Source organism: Marmota marmota, unplaced genomic scaffold (genome assembly GCF_001458135.2).
Source record: "Marmota marmota marmota unplaced genomic scaffold, marMar, whole genome shotgun sequence".
Lineage (NCBI taxonomy): Eukaryota > Metazoa > Chordata > Mammalia > Rodentia > Sciuridae > Marmota > Marmota marmota.
In genome coordinates this window covers 46,359,017-46,378,398 of record NW_025999900.1, presented here as the reverse complement: position 1 = coordinate 46,378,398, position 19,382 = coordinate 46,359,017, and the positions used below count along the sequence as shown (strand labels likewise).

The 19,382-nt window shown below is 37.9% G+C and overlaps 1 protein-coding gene across 42 annotated transcripts in view; it reads right to left on the bottom strand.

The window, feature by feature from the left end:
• The window catches only part of Nrxn3 (neurexin 3), a 1,555,288-nt gene that overhangs the window by 134,631 nt on the left and 1,401,275 nt on the right, over nucleotides 1–19,382 (bottom strand). For 28 of the 42 annotated variants that reach the window (XM_048799081.1, XM_048799099.1, XM_048799100.1 and 25 more), the window contains 2 exons: nucleotides 15,361–15,450; nucleotides 10,060–10,367 (listed from right to left, as the gene is read on the bottom strand). In XM_048799081.1, coding sequence (XP_048655038.1) covers nucleotides 10,060–10,367; nucleotides 15,361–15,450 — 398 coding nt within the window. The remainder of the gene's footprint in view (nucleotides 1–10,059; nucleotides 10,368–15,360; nucleotides 15,451–19,382) is intronic. The other 14 variants (XM_048799086.1, XM_048799098.1, XM_048799110.1 and 11 more) reach the window with 1 other exon arrangement.

Here is a 19,382-nt window from a genome sequence, read left to right as displayed (position 1 = left end):
TCAAATTCACAACCCACAATTCTCTCTGTGACTGCTAGGCATTTATTTGCCATTTCATCCCTGGATGATGATAAAATCAAGGAGAACTTTACTTCTCCATTTAGCTAACAGAACCAGCCCTCTACACAACCCAAGGCATTAATTAAAGGTATTAAAAGGAAAGGTTGTCATAACAGCATCAGTGCGTTTCTAATTTCTACAATCATTCAAACATGCACCAAAAAATTATAAAAGCACATCCCACCCCTCCTACTGTCTTGTCAAAGACAGAATGGAAATATCCATCTTGAAGTCTGGCTAGTAATGATTTCTGCTTGAAGTCATTTCCCCGTCATGTATAAATAGAAAGCAAGGGATGTATTTTCAGAAAAAAAGAAATAAAACCAGTTTTTGGACCTCAGTTTAAATTAGAATCATTGACTCTTTTTGATGACTCAAGAGACTTTTATTAAGTAAGTAATTCATCTTGTACATAGAGGTGATCATTGTGGAGCCCTTCTGACAGCTTTCAACAGAGAGGGGGATAGGGAAAAAGTATTTTGAATATTTTGGTTTTATTTAAATTAGACATTCTGTTCTTCTTGCTCAACCAGAACCATCTAATCCATGAAATGGACACAGAGTTCTTAAAGCAGTGATTGGAGGGCATCTCTACTTCTTGTCTTCTTTCTTCAACTTTCCCTATCCCTATCCTCCTTTAATTTAGCCATTCATTTACTTTTCCCTATGTATGCAAGTCACCATGATAGATAGTGTTAAAAATATATTAGGAAAAATTAGAATTTACCTTTATTTATTTATTTATTTAATGAGAAAAGAAGAGAGGCCTAAGGAAGCTTGTTGCCATATCAGAGGCCACTTGGGTAATTAGCCACAGAATAATTAAAAAAAAATTCAGAGGCAAAACTAATTTAGCAACTAAGCGCTGGACTGTAATATCATTTAAACAGCATATGGCTATGGTTGCTGCTAATAACCTATTATTGAGTCCCCCTGATATAAGCTCTTCATTTATGTTATCTTAGCCTACCCTTAAAGTTGGTGTTGTAATACCCCCACATTTCAGTTGCTGAAACAAAGCTCCAAAAATAACTTAGCCACACAGTGGTAAGATGAGGATCTATCTAGATTCCTGGTTTTGAAAATATCTCTACCCATGAGCTCTCTCCTACATACCGGGGTGTTTCCTTGTAACTGTCTTTGTCTACTGAAATATCAAGAGCATTGGCTCCCCTCTTCTGCCTCTTCTCACTGCAGACAAGCATTTTCCTAGGTTGCTGTCGTCCATCTAATACATTTCTTTTCTTCATCAAATATTGTTGAGCCCACTTTGTAGCAGGCATTGTGCCTGACCCTACATGTCCAGTGGGGAATTCCATTGTGTTCCTGCTTTCATCCCAGTGGTTTCTCATAACACCTTCCATCTGTGTTCTTTCTAAAGGTTGTGGGAAAACCAGAGAACTCTGAGGCCTATTGAATCACTGAGTCATAGCAACAAATAAATGGGTGTTCATCTAATATGCTCAGATACTAGAGATAAACAAAAGTGTGCTTTGGGGACAAGGGGCTTGGCAGTGAGTTCAGCCTGAGAGGCATATGAAAACAGGTGGGAGACTCCCCCCAACCTCCCCATATACATAGAACCAGGTGAAAGAGCCTCAGATTAATTTTACATCCATACCAATGAGTAGAAGTAGTAGGATAGTAAAATGATTTTCATTTGCCTATATTTGATGACCAGTTTTTGGAGAATCAATTTGAGAAAGAAATGAAGAGAAAATATTGAAGAGGGAAAGTGGGTGATCTTGCCCTTCTAAAAGTGTTTTGAAATGCAAGAGTACTTGAACTGGTCCTTGCTAGTTCTTGGACTAGATTTTGCTGAAACTAGAACTAGGGAAAGATAAGTCAAAATCAGAAGCCTACAAGAACAATCTTGCTCACCAGAGACAAAATATCTCTGGGACTCCTCATTTTTAAGGCGAGAATTTGAGAGCAGCAAAATCAGCAGTGAGCATCCTTACTGGTGAGCCACACCTGGGACTGGGCCTTTGGGAACCAGCTTCAGCCTACAAACACTGAGAGACCTAGGTGCTGCCTCTGAAGATACTGGTGGATTGTCCAGTCAGTCCTTTCAATCAACATTGAGTGTTAGTTCCTGCTGAGTACTATTCTAGGCACTGTAAACTTATAGTGCCTGAAACAAAGATCCTACCGTCCTAGAACTGACAATCCAGTAAAAACAGTTATCCAATAAATAAGCGATGTCATGTTAGGTAATGTTAAACCTCTGTGAGAGATACCATGGTGGGAGAAGATGCAGAGTTCTATTTCACCTGGGATGGTAGAGGAGGTTCTCGCTCACAGGTGCCATGTGAGCAGAAACCTGAGCAAAGTGAGGGAATGAGTCACCTGAGAGGTGTATCTGGCAGAGAAAAATGGTCAGTGAGAGGGCACAGGTGGGCTGGCCGTGTTCAAGCCGTGCTGGGATTATTCAAGGCACGCCTTTGTGCTGTACAACTTGAGGGGTGACCCCAGCACTTAGTTTTCAAGATAAGCTATATTTTATTGCAATACTTTAAAATTAACACTAATAAAAATGTTATAAAGTCAGTCTCGAATAAAGACGATCTGATCCTGTGATGGCCTCTCTTTTTTCACTCTTACTCTGGCTCTGAAAGAGCCATCAGGAAGAGCCAGACCTGTGTGACTGGAGTAGTGCAGTAGGAAATATGGTCAGAGATACACAAGGGGAAGAGCTGCCGTAGGCCACATGGTGAGGACAGTGGCTTTGGACTTGACTGGGGGTCTGTTGGGTCATCCGAAAAACAAACAAACAAACAAACAAACAAACACCAAAAACAAACAAACAAACAAAAAACCACACTGAGCCTTAGAAACATTTAGGGACAGCCACATGTAGGCCGCTAAAAGCTCAACCCACTTCCCTCCAGTTGTTCAGGGGCTTTGAAATAGGATCCAGCACTTTATCAGCAGTTCTGGTAGAAATTCTCTCCTATCAATACTAAAGCCTAATTAGAAGGGAATCTCTTCTACATTGCCGGGAACTTGCAGACTTCCAGCCTGTCTGCCGTCAGGACCTACTCAGAGGACCTTTTAAATGACTAGACAGAACTCTCAGAAGCACCCGTCCCATCCCCTGAAATAAGGTATTAAAAGCAGATGAAAAGGAACTACACTGTTTTTCTTCACTGGCCTTTCTGTATGTACTGCCAACATGTAAGTCTTTAAGAGACAGGCAAACCCATCAGGCACTTTTTTTTTTTTTTTTTAGAACTCTACAATTCCAGAGAGAAAATGTCATTGGAGAGTCTTACCAGGCAACAAGTAAATTAGAGTCCAATTTCCTTCCCCCAAAATTATTCTCTGAGAGGGGAAAAGAAAGTACCTGTGTGCGGTAAGAAGAAGACGGGAGATATTTCTTGGCTGGCAGCTAAAGTCTAATTAGACTGACAAATCTTCACCGCCTTCCCCAGTTATGAGGCTTGGCAGGAAAGACACGAGCCCTGGAGCCGCACATTATGTAAGGCTGTTAATCAATATTAGTTGAGCCCTGATCCTAAAAATAAACTTCCCCTGGAGGCTCCATTGTCTAGTGGTAAACATGGAGTGGAAGCTATGTGGATTCCTCATCCCACTTCTATCAAGCTGGTGGTAGCAGGGAAAAGGGAGAGGGTCCCAAAGAGAATAATTTCATATATATAGTGGTAAATAGCCTGTATATGGTGTTTGGGATAAGGTAGGTCCATCTTGTATCCCATTCCTGGCAGTTTGATTATTCAAAGAAATTTTGATTTTCCAGGACTAATTTCAGCCTCTAAATTTTTTCCAGAGTCTCCTTCAAATCCCATGTCGCCCAAACCTTGTAGCCTCCAGTCTGAACTACAGCTACTATTGTCAATGGGAAAAAAGTCTGATGTTCTAGCCTGGGCCTCAAAATGCCATTGATAACAACATGCTGTAAATCTGAGTCTCATGCATTTTGTTGAACTTTATGAAATTGCTTGCATTTGACTCTCTTGACCTACAAAAAGGCAAATTTTATACACTTTGACCTAAAGTATCGTATGTGTGATGATTGTTCAGCAAAGCCAATTCCTGTCCCAGAATATGAATGCATGTCTCATAGAAATCTCTTCTCACTGATGAATTTGGGCTTCTATAGGTTTTTGTGGGTGTTGATATAGACGAAATTGTTCTCCTCAAGCTTGCCCAACCTTCCTGGAATGCTGAGAATCTGAATGCTGGGAGAATCGGCAGGTTCTAAAAGAGTCTTAGGTTGAAGGTGTTTACTAATGTGAAAATTTCAATGAAAACTTATGCATTGCTTTCCATCATCCTACTTACTACTGGTAACAAGCCTATGGGAAGGTACTGTTACTTTCCTTTGACATAAAATGAAACAGAGCCTTAGAAAGGCTCATCAGCTTTCTCTTATGATACTCTATTGTATCCTCTTTTGCTTTGATAATATTATTAAAGCAAAGTTGTCCAGAGACACTCAGCTAAGTACCTAGAAGAAGCAAATTCTGATGCTAAATCCCATGTTCATTCTTCACTTTCACATCCTGGGACTGTACCCAGAAAAATACTGCATAAGAGCAACTTTTTAATAACTTCCTACATTTTGAAGTTGTTAGTGTCAAGGCTGAAGTGTGTTCCTTACTGTCCCCAGCCTAAAACCTCCACATGGGTACTGTTCCTAAGCATAAAATATTGTTGCTTCCTTATGAAATTTTTGAAAGTGGTTCATATTCAACTGCCACATTTGTGAAGCTTGAGATGAGAATGGAATCTCACAGATCATAAACCTCTTAGTCTTCCATTTCTACTGTTTATTGGGATAGTTCTAATCCAGGCTGAGCATTGTGATTCTCTGACAATTTTCTGGCCACACAGCAGCGACCAATGTCAAGGTGACTTTGCCAATGCACGGCACAGAAAAACTGGGTCACGATCAGTATCCTCCTAATAGCTTATAAACAATTCCAAATGGCGATTTGCACAGAACACACTGAGCTCTTTCTTTGCTGATAACAACTCAGGCTGGAGGCCAAAGATAAGAGAATGTACATTATTCTTGGAACTAGTTTCTTCTTGGCCCTTTCCTCTCCACGTGGGAACATTTAGGTTGTCGTGGTTGAAAGTTAGTGGGAAAAGACTTTTGTTTCTCACTTTTTCCCTTCTCTCCTGAATGACTTTCCCATTTTAGAAGCTGATCTATCAAAGTCATTGTAGCGGCTGGCCCATACCTGAGTCAGCTGTAGTAAATGAGCTTGTGCAATTGCTGGGAATCCCCAGCAGTAAGTCCCATAGGGAATCCCATTCTGTTCAGGCCTCTGGGTCCTCGTCTGTTTGGGGGAGGTTTAGGCCAAAGCTCGCAAAAGCTGGACCCCTTGTCCCTCACACGCTGAAACTATGCACTGTCATTTCTAACCAGAATTGCTCTCTTTCCCAGGAATTCTCTCTGACTTTCTTAATGTAGCTTCTGATATTTGGCTAATCTAGAGTTTGTTCCCTTATTACCTGTCCAGTTGTATTCATCCTACAAGGCCCAGGTCCATACCCACCTTATACACGAGATCTGGCAAGACCATCCCATATGCTACTTCTCACTCCCAATACACATAACCATTCATGTCACTGTCCCATACTGATGGTTAATATCAAGCCCTCTAGCCTTCTACAGATTATGAAATCCATGATGAAAAGGGACCTGGATTCCACTTCTCTGCCATCCCCAAAATATGTGCAAATAGATAGATTTCATAATGAAACATTATTTTTTAAGACCCATAGAACTCTCGGTTTGGTTTAAAAATAGAAGAAAACTTCAAGATGGGTAATGAGATGTCAGAGAAGTCCATTGCTGATATCATAAATACTTTTGATTTTCCAGGACTAATTTCAGCCTCTAAATTTTTTCCCGAGTCTCCTTCAAATCCCTATGTCGCCCAAACCTTATAGCCTCCAGTCTGAACTATAGCTACTGTTGTCAATGGAAGCAACGCCAATTTCCGAGGTAGATTCTTGTTTGACTCAACCACCAAATGTAGAGGATAGAACATAATAAGAATGGCTAAAACATCTACACTCTCACTCTTCATAGTATACTTGTATTGAACATTTTACTTATATTCATCTTGTTATCCTTACAACGACCAGATGGTATAGACACTGTGCCCTCCCCATTTTACAATGCAGTCAACTTAGGTTGAAGGCAAATTCTTGCTTTTCCTCCTGTTGAAAAGTGAGGTTTGTATCTCCTTTCCTGTACCTGGAGAAGCCCTGGGAACAGACCAATAAAGTATGGTACAAGTGACACTGTGACATTTCCCAGACTCAGGCTAGAAATAACTAACCTCTAATTCCTGTCCCTTGAAACACTCTCTCTAGGGCCCTGAGCCTCCTGAAGGAAGACTGATTACTTTGCAGGAGAGACCATGAAGACATGGAGAGGCAAAATAGCCCAGCCAAGTCCAGTCTTTCCAGTAAATTCATCAGACACAAGGTGTATGAGGGAAGCCAGACCCATCAAACCAGAGCAGCCATGGAATGCTATCAGTCAACTTTACCAGTCAACTTCGAGGGGCAGAGAAGTTGCCTCCTTGAACCCTGGCCAAATTTATGACCCACCAAATTGTGAGATCTAATGACTGATTATTGTGTTAAGCCACCCAGTTATGGGAAAGTTTGTGTTTTTTTTTTTTTTGGTAATAGTTATCTATAACCTATGACTTGTTCAAGGTCACTTAACTAATATGAGAATGAATTAGATTTTAAAACCAGGCCATCTGGCTCCACATAAATGTTCTAGATCATAAAGCTATAGCCTAACCAGTGGGGAGAAAATGTGCAAGGACCCTGGTTATTCTAGAAGGAAAATTTTCTCCAAGCTACTCTCCTTTCAGTTGTTAAATGAGTGTAAGGTAGATAATAAACCTGTTTTGATTTCTGTTTATTCAGTATTTATTTCCTGAACATGTACTAAGTGTCAGATCTTTTACTTGAGAACTCTCTCTCTCTCTCTTTCTCTCTTTCTCTCTCTCTCTCTCTCACACACACACACACACACACACACACACACACCTTCTTTATCAATGTTTACCTTAATTTTTTTTTTCTGAGAGCACAAAGAGGGATACTTCTTAGTATAGGGTTAAGATCAGATGCTTGGACACAAAAGCCCTGAATAATTTAACATAGTCCATGTCATTCAGAAGCAATTCTACACTCACGACTGTAGCAAACTAGAATATCAGAAAGATCAAAGCACCAATTACTTCTGGGAGACCAGAGCATTGAAGAGCTCTATCAGCTTAAGAACTACTTGTTCACATTCTCACACAGTTAAGAGCAGCACAGAAAACACTTTACAGGTTTCCTTTGATCTGAAATCAACAATGGGCAAGGTCCACCAGAAATGAACTCCTCAAATGAGGTTTTCTTAGTACTAGCTTTAAGAAGGAACCAATAGGTTTTGAATAGCCACATTTTTTTTGTAGGCTCACATGCTTATTTTTTTTCCCCCAGAAGAGACTCATTTTAGGACAACTTTGCTTTAATAATATTATCAAAGCAAAAGAGGGATACAATAGAGTATCATTTGGAAAATGTTCTGTGATTTCACACAGATGAAAAATGAATGATGGATCTGGTGAATATGAATTCCAATCTTCCCTACTTTTTTCCCCCCTGCCTCTAAAGTGTCTCCCTGAGATCAGAGTTTTATGAGACCTCTTCATCCAAGAAAATGAGCTAGATCATACAAGCAAATTGAAGCTTTTGGAACTGACCTTCCTCCCTCAAAGTCTCCATAGTCTTCCTGGAATTGTCCTAAACTCTGGATTGATTCCAAGGGCTTCTGTGTCCTCAGTCCCAACTTAGGCTTGATGTGATCTATAGAATATGCTTAAGACCAGAATAGGCTTGGATTCAAGGTTTTCAAGTTTTTGTGAAGCACATGGTTGAGTTCTTATGGCTCGTTGGCAAGAGCAAAAAACGTCCTAAACCCTTGGCTCAGCATTATTTCCTCTAGTTTGTCTTAAAAAAAAAAAAATCCCAGAGTTCTTTTGTTCCCTATCCCAGTCTAATCCATGCTGCAAGGCTATTGGCTTTCCTCCAAGGATATGTGTTTACACACCCTTAAAAACAGAGTGTCAATAGATTTATAATATACTTTTATGGCCTTGGTAGAAGTAAAAGGAAAGGCATGTAAATGTAACTCAATTATTACTGGACTCAAAGGAAAAGAGACACACACCAGAGAAAAGCTGTCGAAGGGGGCTCTTCCAGATGTCCACCTCCTCCAAGAGACCCCAGGTTACTTGCAAAAGTTCTGCACTTTGAAATCCACTCTTTATCCAAATCCTTGACTTTCTTAGTTTGTAGAAAGAGTTTAGGGACTCACCCAATCTGCTCCCATTTATGTATTTGCCACAGGAGGGAAGGCCAAAAACCGACAATTACCATGGCTTAGTCCCTGAATCCCTGTGTAAGATTAAATCCTCCCGCGGTCAGTGAGAATTTGGCCTTAAAAAGGACTACAGGATCAGCCCTTCCTACGAAGAAAAAGCCATTTGCTCCTCTGCTTCCCACAGAGTTAGCAGAATGTATTCTGACAGAAGCAAAACAAGTCTGCCAAGTCCTGTGCAAACAGAACTATCCTTTCACCAACAATAAACAGATCTACTCTTGAGCTATAGAGAGTCATAATAGAAATATATATTGCCTTTTATCTTCTTTTCAGTGAGTGGAGTGAGGTGTCAGGAGTTATTGCTTTAATATTGGCAGAGAAGCAGTATTTTTCTCTTTCCAGCATGTGCATAGGTATGCATGCAACAGCACGTGTGATTATAAGACTGCTACTCTTAACCTTTGGAAAACACATAAAATTGACTGGTAACATCATCAGCATGTACAGCTTCAAGTTGTTCCTATGGAGTCAGGTAAGGAGCTATCTGAATTTCTGCTCAAAGAAAAGGAAAAGGGAAGAGAACGTGCTGATCTCTACCCAGCTCACATATACTTAATTCAGAAAACTGGAAGTTTAATTGATGGTTAACACGAAATTGACAATGTCCATCAGAGTCAATGGAAGGGTGGTGACAAAGACTCAGTTGGACTCCTTGATTCTGTCTTAAAAACTAAGAAACAGAAGGGACAAGTACTGATCTACTACATTTTCTATGAACACTAACTAGGCTAAGGGTGATTTCACCACTAGTAATTGGAATGTCTTATTTTATGCCAGAGCATTTAAAGCTAATAACTCGATTAACCTCCTACCCCCTACTAACTAGATTTATGAAATGCCAAGGGAGTCAGCAAAGTATTAAGCTTTAGCTTGGATATAATTACTTTAAAGTGAAAAAACAAAATCCTTACCACAAAACTAAGGGCTTCCTGCCTAGCTAAATTCAAACCTTCACATTTTCTAATGTAATTAGTATCTTGGTTAAATACAAAGGAAACAAAATGGACCGAAAAATGACAAGTAATTAATCAAGACTTAATATCAAACACAAAGACTGCATATTATGAGGATTAGTTGAACTTCTAGCTCCAATTGCCCTTGATTTAATGGTACCCATTGGCCCCAATAATGAACAATTCACGTTCCAACAAAGCCATCTGGAGGATGTGAACAGAATTGAGCTAGGATATAGTGTTTTCTATGATCACAAATTTTCCTTTTGCCTTCTTCCCTTTGTGCTATTTGAAAAGAAAAGGTAATAAAATAAGAGGAGGGAGTATTTCATACTAAAAGTGTAGTTCATTGCTCATTTTGAATAACAGCTTTACCATTTCAGTGAAAAATACGATAGGAATAATAACCTAGGAGTGCCTAAAGACTTTTATAACTTCTTTACCAGTGACTTCATCTTGTTCTACTACTGGATCTTATTATTATGAGCATCTGCAGGCATCTTTCTTATAACATAACAACTCAATATCTTTAACTATATAGAAAATGGACCACAATAGTAAGGTTTTAAAGGCAAAGGTACAGAAGTAACTAATACCTGGAAGAAGGCTTACCTGAATGCTGGCTGTGGAGCGATTCTTGCGGGTTGTGGTAGTAGCCATTGTGGTGGTGGTTTCCATGACTGTGGTAGACATTTCCGGTGGCATGGAGGTCGTCTGTGTTGTTCCCAAGATGGATGGGACCTCTCCCACCAGTCGGACACTTCCATTGATTTTAATATTAGGGTTGTTCTCAGCTGCCATATTCAGTACTTTCAAACCATCATAATAGAGCCCAGAGAGTTGACCTTGGAAGAGGCGTCCTTTATCCTTTCCGCCAATGGCTATTTGCGCCTGGGTGTTGAAGATGGTTAACTGCCGGCCTAGTGGGTTGGGTGGAGGAAACATTATTATTCCCATATATTTTCTCTCCTTACCTTGCCTGGTCTGAATGGATCAGGCACAAAACAGGCTTCCTTCAGCAAATGAAGGGGGAAAATGGATAACAAAATTCAATGTCAGCATTGGCAAGTAACATTTCATTACAGTTATCTCTTCCACTGTCTAGCTGAAAATCCTGAACCATCAGGTGTTTATTTATTTATTTTTTTATTTGAAGGATGAAGAAATCTTTGTTCAGTGATGAGAGGCATGTCAGTCTTCTTGAGTATATAACTCAGTCTTCTTGAATGTTTCTATTTATTTAAAAAGTGGATAACATAAATATCCAAATCAGGCAATGATTAGAAAAAATAATATGTGCCTACAGCTTTGATTTGTTTAAGGTAAAAATTAATATTACAACCTGAAGGAATTATATATGGCAAACAAAAACTCAGTGAGGTAACTGGGAGCAAGGAATTAAAAACCTAGGCCTGATGATTAAATTAAATTCATATTAAATGGATTAATTGCATACTTAAAAAATTGACATTCTAATAGTTGCCCAATACACAATTTCCTAGTGAATAATATCCTGCCAATATTTTTTTGTTTAACAATATAATTGCAGATACATTTCTATATATACCAATATTTTTATATTGGAGGTATGGTCATAGAACTAAATAATTCCCTAAAATATGGAAAATAAGTAGGCATTGATAAAGTTCCTAAACTTTAGAATCAGTGAATTTTAAAAATGTATTTATGAAGAAAGTGAGTCATAAAGCTCTTTAAATGATATAGAGATATGTTAATGGGATGAAAAATATCTGTGGTTTACTTTATTTAGAGTTTCTATTTGAGGACTATTTATAATTCTGTGGAAAGAAAACTATTAGAATAAAATCATGGTAGAATAGAGTTTGGAATCATGGAACAAATTTTACTCCCAACTATTTGTATTTATTTAAAAAAAATTGTCTCAAGTTAGATCTTTCCTAGAAGGGAAAAAAAAAAGATTTTGAAAACTCATTGTAATTTATCATGACAGCAACATGCTAAGGCCTTCTTGGTTCCTTGTGCTTTTTCATATGGAGAAAGGGAACAAAAAAAGATACTTGTTAATGGAATTAGATATATCCCTTCTGAATTTTTTATATTTTTAAAATATAATAGTATTATATTTTGATGTTTGGAATCTTAACAGCTACCACTATCACAGTCTTAAAGGCTATGCCATCTTGAATTTCTGGTGTGTAATGTGAAATACCTTCTCATTGTACACTAATGTGAGACAAGGAGGTGACAGAGAAGGGTAAGTATGTATCGCTCAGAGGGTACTCTTCAGACAAGAGTCAACTTTGCTCATTGGGGCCACTCCTAAGTCCTATTACTCAAGAATCATTTATAAATAATGCCCATTTAGGAGGTTGAAGAATTGATCAGAGAACTTTATTACAGTGAGAATATTCTGCTGTATTTTATAAAATCTCTGCAGCATAGAAAGGGCATTTGCTGGCCTCCACAATAGCAGAATTTTCCGCATCCCAAGGGTGCAATTAGAACAAAGCTAATAGATCTCCATTATTTCCTAATCAATTCCTTCAGTGTCCTGTATATACATGCATCATGTATAGTAATAGAGAGTGATGGCCCAAAGTTCATATCTCTTTATGGTTTATTCTTGACAACAGATTTTCCTGAGAGCCCAAAACTTACTATAGGCATTTGAAACAGCTAAACATTATAAGAAGCTGATTAACAGAAGATTTCTAGGGTGAAATGTCTTACCCTAGAGGGCCCCAGGGTCAAGTAGCTCTTCCATGTACACAGCTGTTGCCTGTTCATATTTTTTTTTCTCTCTTTCTTTCGTAAAAATCCAGCACTGGTGATTAGTTAGCGGTTGAGTAGCCTTGATCATAGGTTCAAGGCTCTATATTCTAATATTCTTGAAAGTACTTCACAATGATAACCCCTATAATGGTTCTCAACTTATTTTCCTGGAAGTATTCATTCTGCCAATGCTTACAAATAAGAAGAGGACCAGAGGAAACTGAAATTTAGTGCTGAATTAAATTGGCTGGAAATGATGGATTACCTTCAATCCATTTGCTATGGTTCGCTCCATAAAGTGATCTATGATTATTTGAGACTAACCCAAGAATTAGGAAAGGCAAGACATGATTTGGGACATGAAGATTAAATAGCTGCTTCACTGTTGGCTTACACTGCTTTTCCAGAGGGTTCTGACTGATGCCTTTTCGCAAACAAAGTCATTTGGGGTGGGGGTGAGAAAGAAGAGTTTGCCTGTGCTTTAGTTTCCCCTCACACCATTGGAAAAGTGGGGGTTTCTCTTTGCTTAGTTGTCTTATGGTCTACTCTTAGCAAGATCTGCTCTTCTTTTTTGTGTTAAAACCTTCTCCTAGCCCTATGTACCTTGGTTTAGGACTTCAATGGCAAAGCTGGAAATCCCTAAAGGAAGAGTGGAACATACTTAGTTTCTTACTGACCCTTCCTCTGATTGACTTCTCTCTCCCTGCTAAGCAGGAGCTCGTGGATAAGTGGGAAATGTCATTAATATGCGAACCCATGAAAGATGGGAAGGACTGACAAGAAAGTTTGCCTTTCATCATTTGTCCTGGATTTCTCAAAAGCAATGGCAGATCTCATTATACACACTGTTTTCACTTCCTCTGATCAATTTTTATTAGATGACCATTTATAAACAAACATGCACACACATACACCATACATACATATGTGTGTTCACACACACATTCTAGTCTGAATATTGTGAAATTATGACTGTGATATCAAAACAGGAGTGACTTTTTGTTTTGTTTCAGGTGCTCATCTTCTTGGAAGTCATTAATTGTTACCTCATTTCGACATCAAGTCCACATACGCTTAAATTAAATCTTTGCACGTCTCCAGTCAGTGTTGCACAAAGACTAATTAATTAAACCTCAGAACACCCTTGGGGAATTGGCAGTATTATTTATCCTCTCCTCAGATGGGAAATCTGAGACATAAAGAGGTTAAGTGGATCGTCTAAGGTCAGACATTCAGTCAATAGTAGACAGAGCCGGAAACAGACTTGGGAATGCTATGACCCAAATCTCTTCCCCAGTGATAAAAATAATTCCAGAGACATTCCGAGTACTTCCTGAAGTGTTTGTCTAATCATCCTTCCATCTTTACCTTTCATATTCATTGTCTCTACAAGGTCTTTTAGTATATATTTTCTATCCTTTTTGCAAGGGAAGTTACCTAGGCAGAGGAAGAGGTAAAGTAATAGAATAAATAGATGTTACTTACCCAAATTAGAAAAAATAAGGAATACCAGTGAAAATAACTGATAGACGAGAACCTCAGTTTGCAAATGAGCCTGTTTAATATTATTTGCATACAGTAACCCATATGTATATTTGATTAAGAAGGTAGGATGCCTCCCTCCTTCCCACCTCAACCACGCCTCCCCCATCCCAACCCTCAATTTGGGTATCTGAAGCATCCTTCTAAGTGAAAGCCAACTGATAATGATGTTATCATAAGAAAAACTCAAAGCCTACTAATAATTTATAATGATTTATACAAATGAAAATGCCTGGCATGCTATTAAACTTAGACTTCAAAAGGCAATGGAGTAAAATAAAATATTATTAACATAAAATTGAAAGAAACAAAAAAGTTCTCTCAGGCACATGAGACTCAGACATGCATCCAGTTCTCCCTTCCTTTCGAAAAGTGAGGCAGTCATTGTCTTTAATGTTAAAGGGACTTTATGAGCTGGTGATTACTAAACAAAATTATTATATGCTTTTTAGAGTTATTCTTAATTTATTTTTAATTAGACCACATTTTTTTTTCAAAACAGGGCAAACAGTTAAGACCTGGTGAGGATTATCCTTTTTAAAGGTCTGAATGTGTTCACCCATCTTAAAGCTGCAGTAGTTCTTGTTGCTTAAGTTGCATACCACATAATATCCCTAGTTGCTCTTCATATGTAAGTCCATCAAATCTCTGCAAATTGTAAGGGCTTGGTTGAGGTCTTGAGACAGCAGAGCTCAAGAAAAAATAAAGTACATAGCTCCTCAGAGATAGATGATATTCTTCATTGAAAAACACTGGTTCATCTCCTAAGCAAGAGAAGCCACACAGAAAATTCTAATGTGAGTTATAACCGCTGCCCTCTTTTATTGAGTGGTTGTTTCCTTCAGCAAATTAGAAACTGCTATTTTGCCTTGCACAGTCTTTTCCTTTCCAACTTGTTTTCTTGACCACTTACACTTTCATTGCATAAAACATTCAACACACAAAGGTATCACACAACAAAAGTGTAAAGCAACCTCGTTTTGTTTTTGGTTTCTGTCAGCAACTAGGATGCAATGAATCTCTTATAAAAAAAAATAAAACAGAACAAAATTTTTTTTTGCCTCTGCAGGTTTGAATGCAAAAGCAAAATTCATTCTTTTCTTTGTTTAAAAACAAACGTTAAAACACAATGCTTCCCTTATAGCATTTGTTTTAAGCAGTTTAAGCTACTAAGAGTGGATCTATGGTTTTTTGGTTAACCATGCTACAACTAGGAAAATCAAAACAGCCTCGAGATATGAGTTTAAAAAGTACTTTTGAAATTTCTTTAGAAAGCTTCGGTGTAAGAGGTAATTTAAAACAAATTAACAAATAATGTCATGCAGTGGTTAAATTGCCATAATACATTTTTTTTAGAGGTTCCTGAAATTCCTTGTTTGTGGCTGTCATGCTGATAGCAGGCTAGATGTTAGTCCCTTTAACTGTATTTTAATGGCAATGTATTATAGCATGATTTATCAACATATGGCAGGTGGAAGCTGACACAAATTATAATGAAAATTAAAACAGTCATTTATGCAGCAGGCGATTATCATTTAAGGAACATTTATTTGCAGGCTTTAAAAATGAGGGTTTAGAATCAAATGATTTTAAAATGAAAGTTTTAACGACGGTTACCTTTTTCCTGCAGCCACTCTTCTACGGGTCGGTTATATTTGAAGGGGATTTTCTGTTTTACCATTTGGAAGCGTTCATTATCAGTGTTGCCTTTAAAGTTTAAAAAACAGCTTAAAGAACAATCTGAAAAGTCAATAAGTCATTAAAAAAAACATCCTAGGTTTTTGGTTTGTTTTATGAAGTTTTTAGAGATAGATATCAATTTATCTCAATTTATCTTTAGTAGAGGTGGAGTTGAAGTCACTCTGCCCTCGGATGATAGGTTTGGGGGTCAGGTTAGTTTCGGCTATGCTGTGCTCCACCATGGTTTGGCCATGTGGCGTGGGTTTGGGACCAGTGCAAGGTATGGCCACTTACAGAAATAGGTTTACCTTCACTCTTTCTGTCTTATTCCAACCACACTGTAACCAGGCCAATTTAGGCATGGGGATCTCTTTGACTTGTGAGTAATTCACCTGCCAGATCAATGTCACATGTGACAGGGGACACTCATCCTCTCCGTCATGCATGTTCCACCATCACTCTACCTCATCTCCCTCAGAAGCCTGGGCTGAGTCCTTCCCCCATCTCCACTTCTCAAGCATCTGCAGCAGTTGTACATTTTGGCAGAGGGAAGCCAAAGGCGACAAAATCAGCCCTTATGTGTGAGGGAGATGGCTAATTCCATAAAGGATATCCAGGCATCTCCTCATCTGTGTTAAATAGGTAGGGGAGTAAAGGTGACTCTTTAGATCTCTCTTTGTCCCAGGTCATTACATATTTTAAAAAAAGAGGAACTCCAAATAAATATCTGGAAATAAAGGCAGTTATAAGTGTAACGATATAGCTTATGCAGATTTTTAGCACCTAAAAATCATTACTATGAGAGATGCTGACTTGTAAGTTTACCTAGTCCTTCCTCCCTCTCTTTCCCATTGTTTCTCTCTCTTCCTCTCTCCCTCCCACCCTCTCTCTTTTTTTCTATGAGAATCTCTTCCTGAACAAACATCCATTCATAAAGCCTGTTAGGAACACGTCTTCCAAACATGAAATATCTAATTAGTTTCAAGGCTAAAACATAATGCTTTTAATGACTAGCATCTCCCCCTCTTCCTTTGGTAACTGTTATTGCTACTCCTGGATGGTTTCTCTAATTAGGAGAGACTTGGAGAGTGGTGTTGTGGAGATTCACCCTTAATGAATATGCTTCAAATAGCAAAATAATGAAGCCATGCTTTGGGAACTGTTCTGTCTCGTCAGCCAACCTCACATTGATCTTGCAGAAACTAGGGAATTGTAATTCATCACTTTTGATTCGTAGCCCTATATTGGAACTTAGGGAACTCCATTGCAAATTACCAATATTAAAAAATGAAATAAAAATCTCAAAACAGGTGGCTTGGAAACAATTTACAAAGAAGTCTGAAAGCCAGAAAGAATATTAAGTTTTAATATAGCATCAGACCAAGTGAGCAGAGGCATGCATGGCATTTCAATTGTAGGGCCATCTCTATACAGGAATTATCATCAGTTGAGAAGAATCCGTGTGTGACTCACTAGGACCTTTATTCTGCTTGCATGTATGGGGGGATGGGATGGAAAAGGGTAGCGATACTGGGGGCTATTGGCTCCCCATTCATTTCTTCATTGAACAAATTATTTAAGATGATTACTCATCATCATTCCACCCTCAAATTAAAAAAAAATAAGAAAGGCTACAGAAGAGGCAACTATGGATGTGTTTCCAGCCTATACTATGGAGTCCTCTCTGGGTGGCATAAAACATAACATATTAGTATATCAAAGGAAAACTGCCGTGAATAGAAAGAACAATTAATAATTTTGACTTGCAGTGGATAATTTCATTTCTTACCAAAAAAAAAAGGAACTGGAAGGTGAGTGACAGGCAAGGCAACTTAACCTGTTGGTGTTTCAGTAGGCACATAGTGAGAGAGAGAAATTAGTTTTACCTGTTAATATAGCTACTGATTACTGATCATTATAATGGTTCTCCCTGGTAGATCTGCAAACCCAGAATTCTATTAATTTGAAATAAATTTAGGTAAATTCTTTGATGTTTCTACAGAAAAGAACCATGCACTTTCCTGAAAAGAACCTACATCACTAACTCTGAATTCTACCCCACAGGTAATAGAGAGGGTGAGGAGTGTCATTCACCTTCTAAAGTTTTAAGCACAATGGAAAACTATACTTAAATGGAATACTATACTCAAATGACAACTGGATTGTACCAGATTCTCCTTGAATAAATTATGTTACATTGCGGTTTTCTGTCTCTATCATTTTTGGTTATAACATTAAATACAGCCATGACCTTCATTACTATATTTACTCACAGTGGAAATGTCTTGTGAGGTTAATAATAAAAATAAAGCTACAAATTCTTAGTAACATGCAAGGCAGAACTAGAAGCAACCAAAATCCAAATTGCCAGGGTTATATTTGAACCAAATTAATTAATTATGTTGATTTGTTCCCTTCAAATACATAGGGCTCTTGGCCCTCTGAAATATACCTATACCTGCCACCTAGTCTCTCTTGAGACATAAAGTACCATTGGAAATCACTTTGGTACATGGCACAGGCTAGAAAAAGGGTTAATTATGTTGATCAATAAGTGATATGGTGTGAGAACAGCATAGCCACAATTTAACCTTTGACCCTTCCAAAAATAAGAGAGTCATTCTTCTCCACCTTAGCTTTAAAGACATTTAGAAAAATATTTTAAGTTTTCAACACCAGATTGATAGCATCTGGTACTAAGGATAACAGTTGTGAAAGATGGAAGGTCATTTGGAAAACCAAATTGGGTTAAATTGCCCCATTAACATTGTTCTTAGTCTCTTTTCATGTTCTTGTTGGTTTTTATTCTAATTTATCTCAAACACTAGTAAGAACTGTTTTAGAAACATGTGCATGAGAATGAGTTCATTTGCCCCGAGCCCCATTCCCTAGATTAATTGAATAGCAAACAACCTTCAGCATATGAGAATTCATACAGAGGACTACGCCAAAAGCAGAACAAACCTCATCAAATTCATATATATTCTTGTTAAATCCTTAATGACATTCATTTGTACATTTCATATACCAACCAGTATGAAATTTTAAATAAAGAGTGAAATCAATTCTTTAACAGAAAATAAAGCTGTATTCATGAAAGAATGGCTTTATGGGAAGTTATGTCCTAATGACATTAAAAAGAGGTATAAATGTGTCACTAATTCAACAAATATATAATGACTGAAGTTCTTAAACACACTGAGAGATACTTCAATTGTACAGAGATATTCAAATAGTTCTTAAATTACTTGTATAAATCTGACATTCACTTACATGGACTGGATCTTGGAAAACATCTTAGTCACAGTATATTCAACTTAAAATATGTGTGTGTGTATGTGTGTGTGTTGTATTGTGTTTCTGTTTATTCTCTTCCATTTGAGGTAAAGAATTGAGATTTTTCAGGTAGTTGGCTTCCTACGGTCATTATCATTGGGATGATCGGCTTTGCTATCAAGTATTTCACCACCTGGAGACATGTACTCTATGCACTGTGGAGTTACATAATTGCAAATTGCAGAACATTCTGAATTGCAATTCCTAAAGCCCAACTGGTTCATACACCTAGCACCTTTGTGCAGAACTACCTCACATTTTCTACATTTGGGTGAATCCATTTAAGGTAAAAGGAAAAGGAAATGGAGGAAGAAAGGCAAGAAAAGCAAATTGAACCTTGAATATGTTCCCCAATAGACATCAGTATATCTGAGGATGTTAAATTTGTTAACAGTCCCAAAGGAGTAAAAATTGTTTCAAGTGAAGAACTGAAAACAGCACAGCATTATTCTTATACTTTATTTGTCTAAGCATACATCACTTCCTCAGAAGTCATACAAATTTTCTCCAAGCTATAATCAAAATAGCATAAGAGTTAAGACCATGGGATCCAGAGACAAATCTGGTGTTCAGTTCTAACTTTGCCATTGACTAGTTGTGTGACCTTGAGCAAGTCATTTAGC